Below are 13,158 nucleotides of genomic sequence, written 5' to 3'. Positions count from 1 at the left end.
TCTCCATATATATATATATATAATATTTTTTGTCTGGGAATGGGCAGGGCTGGTAGCACCACCTATTATTAAGGTTACCCAACACTTTTCCCTATAAGACCATGATTTCAGTTGCTTATAATTGTGCCAAACTTCAACAGATTGGGCTAAAATTTTGCATCCTGGGTTTCTTCCTCAGGCTGAATTGTTTTTGAAATTTTCAGCCAAAGCAGTTCAGCCATTTACGAGAATGAGGCTAGGGGACAATACATTGTTTAGTCCATGGAAATAAAATATTTGAAAAGTACTACCACACCCATGCTTTGAAGAAGGGACTTGAAATTTGGCAGGGGGGTAGCCTTTTATGTCAGGGATGTTCCTGTTGTAGTTATGATGAAAATCTGCTCAAATTCACCAAATCATAAAATGTTGAAAAATTGTTGTTTGCACATGCTCAATAGAAACATCTTTGATTTTAGCAGCTAAATTTCCCGAAGAGTCCATCAGCCTGAGACTGAGCAGAACTTTCCATTTAATTAAAGCTCTGGGCTACAGCAGGTTGTTTCAGGTTTGAATCCAGGCACCTGAACTGAGAGCAGGGTGCCTGTCTTTCTTATGCATTCAGTGGCCACCCTACTGGTCCCAGGAAGTGTGTAGGAGGAGGATGCTAGATTCAAATACAGAGGAGATAATAATTAGACCTAGGGGTGGGGCAGGAGTGTACATTGGGACTGGACCAGAGACGGGGGCAAAAGTTTGGAGTGAAAGCTGGTGGGTAAGAAGAGGGAAACTTTATAAAGTCAGTGGTTTGAGCATTGGCCTGCTAAACCCAGGATTGTGAGTTCAATCCTTGAGGGGGCCAGTTAGGGATCTGGAGCAAAAATCTGTCTGAGGATTAGTCCTGCTTTGAGCAGGGGGTTGGACTAGATGACCTCCTGAGGTCCCTTCCAATCCTGATATTCTATGATTCTATGAAAAACCTAGAAAATAACACACCAAAAATATGTGAAAGGAACGTTATTAAGGTTGCAAAGTCAAGTATTTGAAAGTTAAGAAATGCCAGAATCTTGTAATTGAAGACTATCTCATAATCCATATGCACAAGGGACTGAATTAAGATTGCATGTCCAACCTTAATTTTGGCATTTCCTAACTTCTGAGAGCTTGACTTTGCAACCTTAATAATTGTCTTTTAACATCATTTTTATGTGTAATATGAAATACAACATAAAATATTGTTTACTGGTGTTTTCTGACTGAATTGAATGGTTAGAAATCTTTTGTCCTATTAGAGTTTACCATCATAATATTATCCTGTATTCTACCTTTTAATTCAGAAGGCACAAATTTAGACTTAAGTCTTTCCTGTTTTGGATTTGGTTCAACTACACCTCTACCTCGATATAACGCTGTCCTCGGGAGCCAAAAAATCTTACCGCGTTATAGGTGAAACCGCGTTATATTGAACTTTGCTTTGATCCACCAGAGTGCCCCCCTGGAGCACTGCTTTACCGCGTTATATCCGAATTCGTGTTATATCGGGTTGCGTTATATCGAGGTAGCAGTGTATATAACTGCAACAGTGCTTGTATTTACCCTAATACTTGTATAAAGATACAAGATTGCTAATAGCTGCTATATCAGATCACGTTGGCTCCATAAGCTTCAAAATTAACATGAAAACGAGTCAGATGGAGATTTCAATGAGATAAGTGAAGCAATGTAGTGTGAGGGTTAGATGGGCATTCTATTCCATCTTTTAGAACTTCTGATTTCAAACAAAAGCTTCTAATCTCATGTTGTTGATTGAAAGTACACCTCTACTTTGATATAACGCTGTCCTCAGGAGCCAAAAAATCTTACAGCGTTATAGGTGAAACTGCATTATATCGAACTTGCTTTGATCTGTCGGAGTGCGCAGCCCCGCCCCCTTGGAGCACTGCTTTACCGCGTTATATCAGAATTCGTGTTATATCGGGTCGCGTTATATCGGGGTAGAGGTGTATCTTCATAACAGACTTTCCCTTTGTAAACATGATATTTTTAATTCCAATTCAGATAATATTACACCTGTTATTCTTGGCTGTCTATTATCAATGAAGACAGCAGTATAAAATAAATCCTGCACTTTTACAGATCAAGAGCTAACTATTAATTTGCTACAAAGAAGTTGTCTTTTTTCCATAGAAAGCAATGTAAAAAAGTCTTTATTAAGGGGTATGACTATTCCCTACTTATCACCTCTTAATTTACAGACAAAAAGGTCATGCTGTTTAGTAACACAGTGATTGCAGAGAAAATATCATGTTCTAGGAACAATAAAGAAGAGGAAAGGATGGGATAAGTTCTTCTAATGAAGACAGTTGTTCTTTCTAATTTTTATCTTAAGTAACAATTTTAAAAGTTACATTGCCACTAAGGGACACATTTCTGCCCTTGGCGCACAATGAAGATATTCATTGGAGGTTGGTGATATATGAATGTAGTTAGGGAAGATTGATAAAGATGCTGTTAGAGCCAATTTATATTACTTAGTATAGATCATAATGTATATTGGTTCCAACAAGGGTGAGCAATGCCTACTGTACCTTCTATTGAAGTTACTAGAATACATACATCTGTGAGCACAATTTGGCCCTAAATTATGAAACATTAAAGATCCAAAATTTCAAAAATAGGAAACTAGATTTTGACTGCAAAACAACTGTTTTCTCTCTCAATTTATCAGGAGTTTATTACAAATAACTCTGTATATATAAGCATCTGATATCTATAGTTAAAAACTGAATATATGCATGTAGACTGTATTGTCTCAGAATAATGTGTACATAACATACATTTTCTGTGTATCCCTCTTGGCCTTAAACAAATTCCTCTTAAATATAACAGGAGCTGAAGTTTCTTGAATTAATAGATGAAGTGGCCCCTGTCTATTTAGTCTACATGGCCAAATTGCTTGTATTATAATGTCACCCTTGAAGTAAATGATCAGGCAAAGTCTTTTAACATGCTGGTGGTGACAGAAAGCTTTTAGGATTTCAAGAAGATACTAATCCTAAAGATCATAACTAATCGCAGGCTTTTATTTCATAAAATCTTTTCTTCTCATAAAGATCAACCACTTTCCATTCATCTCAAAATAGACTGAGCTAAGCAGACAATTCCAGCTGCTCTTAGTGAGACTACTTAAAATTTATTTTAAAATTATATTATTTAGTTTCTAAACAAGCAAAAAATTGAGCTTGGGTTATTTATTTGGTACAAAACTAAAGTCAAAGTGAATGTTAGTCCACATAACCAGAATGGAACCAGATGGCTAAAATGTAAAATTCAAAAGCTTGTAGAGGAGTTTTTAAACTAAGGGCTGGGGGAAAGCTGACAAGTGCAGAGGAGTACCAGGTTCAGACAGACAGACATATCCTGTAGGGGATGATTTATTAAAGGGGATGCTCTATATCCTAGTAAAGAGGAGAAGACAGAAATTGATAAATTAGAGGTAGGAACTGAAGAGAAATAATCAAACAAGAGTCCCATTCAGTTTACATCACATGAAAGCAGACAGCTAAATACTGACAATTTTTATAATTTATAATTTTACAAATGCTAGAAGTCTAAGTACTAAGACAGGTGAACTTGTGTGCCTGGTATTAAATGAGGATATTGAAATAATAGGCATAGTAGAAACTTGATGGAACGATGATAATCAATGGGACACAGTAATAGCAGGGTACAAAATATATAACAAAGTATGTTGTTCTGGTAGGGGAATGGCACTGTATGTGAAAGAAAGCAAAGAGTCAAATATAGTAAAAATGTGAATAAATCAAACAATACCATAGAATCTCTATGGATAGAAATTCCATGCTTGAATAATAAGAGCGTAGCAGTAGGAATATACTACCGACCACCTGACCACCACGTCTCTCTAATGTTCTGGGGCTGACATGGCTACAACTACACTGCATAAAGGATGGTGAGGGTGATTGTGAAATGCTCAGGGAGATTAGGGGGGCTACAAAAACAGAAAACCCAGTAATAATGGGGGATTTCAACTATCCCCGTAGTGAATGGGTACATGTCATCTCAGGAATGGTTGCAGAGTTAAAATTTCTAGACACCATTAATGACTGCTTTTTGAAGCACGTAGTCCTGGAACCTATAAAGGGAGTGACAATTCTTGATTTAGTCCTAGGTGGACACAGGATCTGGTCCAAGCAGTGACTATAGCTGAACCACTTGATAATAGAAACCATACTGTTATCAAATTTAAAATACTTGCAGGAGGAAAATTACCAAAGAAATTTACCATAGTAGCATTTAATCTCAAAAAGGGGGACTACACAACAGTGAGGAAGGTAGTTAAATAGAAATTAAAAGGAACTGTCACAAGAGTGAAATGCCTGTAAGCCACATAGAAACTCTGTAAAAACGCCATAAGAGAGCCTCAGAGAAAATGTATACCCCAAAGGAAAAAAGAAAAAAATCAGAGGAGTAAAATTTTCCACCAGGGCTAAACAACAGAGTAAAAGAGGCAGTTAGAGGCAAAAAGAAATCGTTCAAAAATTGGAAGTCAGATCCTACTGAGGAAAATAGAAAGGAGCATAAACTCTGGCAAGTCCAATGTAAAAGTATCATTTGGAAAGCTGAAAAAGAATTTGAAGAGCAACTAGCAAAAATACACAAAAACTAACAGCAAACATTTTTAAGTACATCAGGAGCAGGAAGCCTACCTAACAATCAGTGGGGCTACTGGATGTTGGAGGTACTAAAGAAGCTCTGAAGGAAGACAAAGCTGTCATGGAGAATCTAAATTAATTCTTTGTATTGGTCTTCACTGCAGAGGATGCAAGGGAGATTGCCACATCTGAGCCAGTCTTTTTAGATGACAGATCTGAGGAACTGTCCCAGATTGAGGGTTTCAGTAAAGGTGGTTTTGGAACAAATTGAAAAACTGTAATAAGTCATCAAGACCAGATGGTATTCAACCAAGAGTTCTGAAGGAACTTTAATATGAAATTGTAGAACTACTAATTATTATATGTAGCCTATTGCTTAAATCAGTCTCTGCACCAGATGACTGGAGAATAGCTAATGTAATGCAATTTATAAAAAAGGGCTCCAGAGGAGATACTGGCAATTACAGGCAGGTAAGCCTAATTTCAGTACCAGGCAAATTGGTTGAAATTATAGTAAAGAACAGAATTATCAGATACATAGATGAACACAATATGTTGGGGAAGAGTCAACATGGCTTTTGTAAAGGGAAGTCATGCCTCACCAATTTATTAGAATTTTTGAGGGTGTCAACAAGCATGTGGACAAGAGAGATCCAGTTGTTATAGTGTAATTAAACTTTCAAAAAGTCTTTGACATGTTTCAGCACCAAAGGCTCTTAAACAAGCTAAGCCATCATGGGATAAGAGCAGGCCCAGCTCCAGGCACCAGCGAAGAAAGCAGGTGCTTGGGGTGGCCAATGGAAAGGGGCGGCACGTCCAGGTCTTTGGGGGCAATTCGACGGCGGGTCCCTTAGTGCCTTTCGGAGCGAAGGACCTGCCACCGAAGAATGAAGCGGTGCGGTAGAGCTGCCGCCGAAGTGCCGCCAATGGCGGCTTTATCTTTTTTCCCCCAGCTTCGCCGCTTGGGGCGGCAAAAAAGCTGGAGCCGGCTCTGTATAAGAGGGAAGTTGCTCTCATGGATCACTAACTGGTTAAAAGATAGGAAACAAAGGGTAAGAATAACTGGTCAGTTTTCACAATGGAGAGAGGTAAATAGCAAGGTCTCCCAAGGATGTGTACTGGGATCAGTGTTGTTCAACATATTCATAAATGATATGAAAAAGGGTAAACAGTGAGGTGACAAGGTTTGCAGATGATACAAAATTACTCAAGATAGCGAAGTCCAAAGCTGAGTGTGAAGAGTTACAAAGGGATCTCACAAAACTGGGTGACTGGGCAACAAAACAGCAGATGAATTGTCATGTTGATAAGTGTAAAGTAATGCATATTAGAAAACATAATCCCAAGTATACATACAAAAAGCTGTTACCACTCAAGAAAGAGATCTTGGAGGCATTGAAAACATCCACTCAGTATTCAGTGGCAGTCAAAAAAGCTAACAATGTTAGGAACCACTAGGAAAGGATTAGACAGAAAATATCAATATGCCACTATATAATTCCATGGAACACCTACATCTTGAATACTGTATGCAGTCCTGATCAACCCATCTCAGAAAAGATAAGTGTCATCAGCTGTTGGCTGTGCATCTGTTCTTTCTGCATGCTGCACTGGTTCTGGCCAGATAGCCCACACAGCAGGCTCCAATTGAACTGCCCAATAACCACAGACCCATTAGTAGCAAAGGCACTAGGTCAGGTTTATTGTTGACGAAGCACAGTCCTGGTATCCCGTAGACTCTACAGAACCACTAACACATGTATGCCTATAAAAATGGATGCAGCTCATCAATGGTGGAATTTTCCACTGCCCCTAAGCTGGCCAAAGACACTCCTTTTGAGACTCCATTTTATACACCAATACAAACATGTATTGCCCCTCTGATGGGGTTAGTTGCCACCCATTACGTTGTACATGTTGGTTCAATCAAATCATCTCTATCCATCACACTATCATCCTGATCTTATCTTTAAAAGAGGTCAACATGTTCCTGTTGTCTTTGGGGAATGTGTTTGTACCAACTTGGTATTGGGGTGTTCTGGTACCACCCTTCTGGAATGTGTTTACACAAGTGTCCTGTGCCTACCACTTCTCAGGAATGTGTGTGTTTTTGCAATACCAGCCCTATTTTTGCCAGATTCTGTGAGCCTGCTCATAGCCTGTCTCTTGCTAACTTTGCTTTATATTAGCAAGGCTTTATACCTGCCTCTGGAGATTTCCATTACTTGCATCTGAAGAAGTGAGGTTCTTACCCACGAAAGCTTATGCTCCCAATACTTCTGTTAGTCTTAAAGGTGCCACAGGACCCTCTGTTGCCTATTAGCAAGGCTTGATCACTACTTTAGTTCAGGCCTCACATCGAGTCTCTGATACAAGGGCTTATGTCTCAGGCACTCTCTCTACCACAATTAAAATTGGAAAAAGTTCAGAGAAGGGCAACAAAAATGATTAGGGGTATGGAACATCTTCCATATGAGGAGAGATTAAAAACACTGGGACTAGAGACAACTAAGAGGGGCTATGATAGAGGTCTATAAAATGATGACTGGTGTGAAGAAAATGAAATAGGAAGTGTTATTTATCCCTTCATATAGTTTAAGAATCAGGGGTCACACAATGAAATTAATAAGCAGCAGGTTTAAAACAAACATAAGGAAGTACTTCTTCACATAATACACAGGCAACCTGTGGAATTTGTTGCCAGGGGAATGTTGTGAAGAGCAAAAAGTGTAACTGGGTTCAAAAAATAATTAGCTAAGTTAATGGAGGATAGGTCCCGGAATGGCTATTAGCAAAGATGGTCAGGGATGCAGTGCCAAGCTCCAGGTGTTCCTAAACCTCTGTTTGCCAGAAGCTGGGACTGGGTAATAGGATGAATCACTCAAAATTCCCATTGTGTTCATTCTCTCTGAAGCATCTGGCACTGGCCAATGTCAGAAGATAGGACACTGAGCTAGATGGACCACTGGTCTAACTCAACCTGACCATTCTTATGTTCTATTTGGTGTGTTTGTATCTGGCAGCCTGTGTCACAGTCATCTTGATAAAGTTCAGAGCCATTTTTGTCTGGGAAAGTGTAACTAGCAGTACATGAAAGAGCAGAGTCAAAATTGTAAGGTTATGAGAATGAGAAAAAGAAAGCAATGATACTTCTTGTCACATTTAACATCCGCTTGATCTCTTTGTTTCTGCAAGCCCTTCATTGGAGAGTTAGAGCATAGTAGGCCAGGTTTTGACAAATTGTCATTGATAAGGATAACATTATATTTGCTGTTAGAAGTGAATTACTGACAGAATATACCATGACATTTGAAATATTATTCAGAATGATTTTATTTTCTAAGTACACATGGCAGCTGAATCCAGACTTCCAAGGTCACCTAAAACTCTACCTGAATGCTATTTTGTCCTCTTTTATGCAGTTTCAGATTTCTTTATAGTTTATGTGGTGCATCTTTGCAGTCTCAGTAGCTGAAGACACCATGTAATTTTGTATATAGTGCTGCTGTGTAACACTTAATCTCATGGTATATTCTGATCTGGTCACAGAGTTCAGGAAAGGAGGGGTTAATATTTGTGGTTTACTGGTGATTAAGTAACAGTGGGTTCTGTGGATATTGTTCCCACAAGGAATAAGAATGGCTCTGTTAAACCACTTCCCTATAACTACAATCCCATACAGAAGAGGCTATTTCATCATTCACATATCTATTTCAAAACTGTTTTTTAAAACAATAGCTGTGAGAAGCTTCCAAAGTACTGTGTCCACCATCATCCAAATAGCCACTTCCTGAACTAGGCTCGTATGTGTCCATAGAGAGGGTAAAGCAAAGAAAGGTGGAATGGAGATTCTGGAAATATTATGAAGCCTTGGGACAAATTCTACTTGGTTAAAATGCATGCAACCCCACACTGAATCATTGAATCCGAGAAATGTAGGTTTGGAAGGGTCCTCGAGAAGTCATCAAGTCCAGCCCCATGCTCTTGAGGCAGGACCATGTAAACCTAGACCATTCCTGACAGGTGCTTGACCAATCTGTTCTTAAAAACTTCTAATGAGGGGGATTCCACTAACTCCAATAAAGGAGGCGAGGCATTTTGCCAAAGACCAGAGAAACATTTATCTTTCCCCAGTTTGTACATCACTCTGGGGCTTAGGCATCTGGACGCCTAGAGTGATGCAGCAGTGTGCATGTGCAGAGGCAGAAACGGAGGTGGGGAAACATAGGGAACTTTTACTGCAGAAATGTAGGTGCCAAGCGAGTCCAGGTACCTACAGGTTTCAGTCACAGCTGACCAGGATTTTGTGAATACCAGTGGGGCCTGATTCTGGGATTTAAGCATCTAAAGTGGCAGTTAGGCATCTAACTCCTTTTGTGAATGTAGACCTAAGTAAGAAAAAGCCCTTATATGGCTGTGAGTTACAGGTGTAGAAATGGCTTGTCTCCCTGCAGAATATCAAGTGTTGATGCAGAAGAACAAAACCTACAGTAAAACTCACAATGCCATGCTGTGCTGTACAGTCAGTGAACTCACACTGCTAATACCTTTACTAATACTGTTCATTTTCCCAATCGCTGCTAGCAGTAATGCATGTTCTACTTCAGGGAATCTTATAAATGCACAAACATGGTACCAAACAATGCAACCCAGGCTAGATTTTGGATAACTTTTCATTGATGAATAAAATAACTTCTGAGAAAGAAGCTATAAAAATATAAGAACGACTCATATTTCTAAGCTGTCTAATGTGATCACTTATCCCAACAAATGGTGATTCTTTCAACACAAAGTGGGCATACTTATAAACGTCTGAGAGAGAAGACCTGCAAATATTTTATTTACTTTTTAAAATATACTGTATCGGCTAAACTGTACTAGAAAGAACATTTACACAGAGGGAAGGTGGATAGACAAAGCAGAAGCATGCTAAATCTCAATAGCTTTCCTTTCGTACCTTTTTAATTTGTCTGTCTAATCTGTTCCTTTTTATGCCCTCAATCATCAGAGTGCAAAGATGTGAACAAAGTGGCTTATTGCCCACTGGTGCTGAAGTTCAAGTTCTGCAGCCGAGCATACTTCAGACAGATGTGCTGTAAGACCTGCCAAGGACACTGACCCACAGAAAGCAAGAGAGAGTGCCTTGTTATATCATTGTGGAAATGTGTCCATCGAAGAGAGCCACACAGCGGAATGGGATTGAGGTCCTTGCAAATACATTACCCTGTGGAAAACGTAACCACTGGTCAGCCCCAGCTGACAGGATTTCAATATTATTTTAACTTCTGTGAAGTGGGATTTATTCATCCAAAGTGCTGGACACAGTATAAGGAGGGCATGCCAAATTGGAAAGATCCACACAACACATATAGAATAGCTTACTGTGGAACATTTGTGTTCTTTTGACTAAATCCAATAGTCTGTTTACCTCCTTGGACCATTAAAGTAATTTTTATTATGGACTTAGCAATGACACTGAATCCATTTATATTTAAAACTGTTTAAAATGTAGCTGTTATGACTTGGTCTACTATGGAAGTAAAGAAGAATCAAACAATCTTAAGTCATAGCTTAAAATGTTAACTATTTTATCTCATTACACAGCATCACAATTTAAATTATAAAATGGCTTGGAAATGTTATTTAAGGAGCAATTATAAATCTGAAGTAAAGAAAATTATATTTTTTCCTTCATTCCACCTAATTCCCTTAGGAGTAATTCATATTTGCTGAACACTGCTGTGAGCCATATATTAAGTTAAACTAAACAAAACAACCATAAGGAACTTAGTTTTAAGAGGTGCAACAGTTATTGCAGGTGTGCATGAAATACAAGTGTGCTGATAAATCTGTGCTACAGATATATAGCCATTTTGCCATTGTACAAGTGAATCTGAGATGTCCACTAAAAGGGAAAAACATTTCAATACCATGGAGAAGCCAGATTTCAATAGTGGTGAAGACCATAGTGCTGCATACTTCACTACTAGTGTATAGGCTTACATTTTATGACTCCAATTCACTATTGTTTACATCACTAGCCACAGAGAGGCATCTAGTCGTGTTTTACATGTTACTCCCTACTCACGATCACCAAGAAGTTCTAGTGCAAAAGATAAATGTACTGTGTAATAGTAAGGCAGTCTCTCTGCAAACTTTGCTGACAATTACAGTGGGTTCCAGATGTTCCCTTCTTTGATACAATAGAAGGGCATTTATTTATGAGAGTGTGTTTTAATGCACAGATTTGGAGACCGTAACAGAGTGGGCAAGGATTACAACCAAAGAATAAAAGAGTTATGGGGACTTTCTGGTCATATTATCATAATCTTAATACTCACTGAATACTTTTTTAGTTAATACTCTGAGTTGCATTTAAATGTGAAACCAAACTACTTGGACAAGTCAGATCCAGAATTTAGAATAGTCCTCTTCCCCTTCCCCTCTTGATACAAGGTTCAACAAGGAGATAAGGAAAGTGGGTACTTGTTTATATTATATATTGTACTTGAACATTTGCAGTTTGCAGCAGGTACTTGATGAATGTGCTTTTGTGACCAACTATGTCTCCTTTGTTGTAGTGCAATTAAAATTATGTGAACAACACATTGTGTTAACACTAAAAATCAAATGGCACTTTTAAAAAAAAAGTACTCTTTCAATGAAACAAGTAAGTTCAATAAATCACATGAAATCTAAATGTCAGTGTATTTAACAAATAATAATAAGCCAAATGTGTTGCACACTATTTACTAATGTGAATTAACAAGGAAAAAATAGATATTCTTAACAGGATTCTTGTACTATGAAACATGTTGACAATCTATATGTGGCATTTTATGTAGCCCACTTATTCAGAACCATCAAACTCCTGTCATCTGCTACCTCTTGACAGTGTTTTTCACTTCCTTACACATGTGACCAGTGGAATTCATTTCCAGTAAGCATGACTTTACTCACATACGGCCATCTGCTGCTCTCAGTCCCCGTGTTCACAACTCCCATTGTCACTGATTCTCAATAAATAAATAAAAAAAATAAAAACTGGGAGTTGCATATATGGATCAAGGACAGGGTATAGCCCTTAGTTAATGAGTGAATGACCTTTCTACATCTATTGAGAGAATAACTTGGTGCTAGCATGCGTTGACTAAGTCAAAAATATGATAAAAGGGAAAGGTGTTGCTGTGGCATTCTCTAAGCAAGCAGCTTCTTTGTATCAGGATCTGGTTTTCTCCAGGGCATAATTGTGTTTATTAGCTAATGTGTCTGTTCGACTAACAAGAAAGTTTTTTTTTTTTTTTAAGTATTCAAAATGAACTTTTTTTTTTTTACCTCACTTAGTACATTAAAGTTGCAAGGAGTGTTTCCACAGACACATTTTGCTCTCTCACTGGTGCTAGAGGACTAGGGAGTCCAATGTTTACTCTGCAACTTAAAACAGCACTGAGGTTGGAAATTTAAGGAACTCCCTGGAGCAACATTGATTTGCATTGTTAAAGGGAACAAAACCCAGAATGTATTTGAATTTACAAACTAAACCACACTTCTGACTAAGACCTGAAAATAAAACCTAATTGAAAGGAAAAAAAACCATTGGTTTCCCCAGCACAGTTCATTGCTGCTGCTACACTGTAGCCACCTATGTAAGCTAAGCTAAATAATGTTATATTCTTAAGTAGTGACAATAAGACTATGTGTTTAGGCTGTATAAATATTACAGGCCTAGAATCAAATAGTAGAGTACTAAATACACAGAGCAATCTGGTGCAGTACTTCCATTCAGCAATATCACCAACTGAAGCAGATCAAACTAAAAGGAAAAAAAATTCTATAAATAAAACCCTTCAAAGTGTATACACCCAGAAATAATCCATTTCATTAGGAACTTTGTTAATGGAGTGAATGTCACATAGATATCCTTAATAATACAGACTGAAGATATCTTTGTATTATTGTGATTAGTTGCTTATTATTTTATACTCAGTATTAATGTGGTACACTGTTACTTTATTATTATTTTTTGCTTTTGTAAATTATATTCTAATTTATTGTCATATTTCCTAACACATGTTCTACATGCATTCTCCTGCTTGTAATGAAAACAAAAGTATTGTAACACTTGATGCAGTGAAATTCCACACCAGGCACAGATTTGTTTTTAACATAGTTAATTTAGTAAAATAAAACTGCAGCTTTTAAAAATGGCGTCCATGGTAAAGTTGTCTGTTCCCTGACATATAGATGCTAGAATTCCACAAGCATGCATATTTCCTTCCTCCATCAAATACACTTAAAACTGTATAGGGTGTTTTCTTTCCTATTCATAGATAAGACATCTATATGTTGTCTCAGAAATCTGTCCCTGACTGCAGCAATATTTGTCATATATGAGAATAACAATAAAGACAGAAACTGTGAAAGACTAAATCATCTATATTATCAGGAAAATATTTTAGTTAAGCAATAAATATTAAAAGAGATCAAATCAGGAAAGGAATTA

At 37.8% G+C, this 13,158-nt stretch overlaps 1 protein-coding gene across 1 annotated transcript in view; it reads left to right on the top strand.

Annotated features, from left to right (window-relative positions):
- Window positions 1–12,883, top strand: part of ADAMTS6 (ADAM metallopeptidase with thrombospondin type 1 motif 6) — a gene marked incomplete in the record, with an annotated part of 313,682 nt that extends 300,799 nt beyond the window's left edge. Inside the window, 1 exon segment of the mRNA XM_034773659.1 lies at window positions 9,664–12,883. Coding sequence (XP_034629550.1) covers window positions 9,664–9,773 — 110 coding nt within the window.
- Window positions 12,884–13,158: the final 275 nt, after the last annotated feature.

The sequence above is a fragment of the Trachemys scripta genome, chromosome 6 (genome assembly GCF_013100865.1).
Source record: "Trachemys scripta elegans isolate TJP31775 chromosome 6, CAS_Tse_1.0, whole genome shotgun sequence".
Lineage (NCBI taxonomy): Eukaryota > Metazoa > Chordata > Testudines > Emydidae > Trachemys > Trachemys scripta.
The sequence above is the reverse complement of the archived record's forward strand: the minus strand, read 5'-3'. Positions and strand labels throughout refer to the sequence as shown.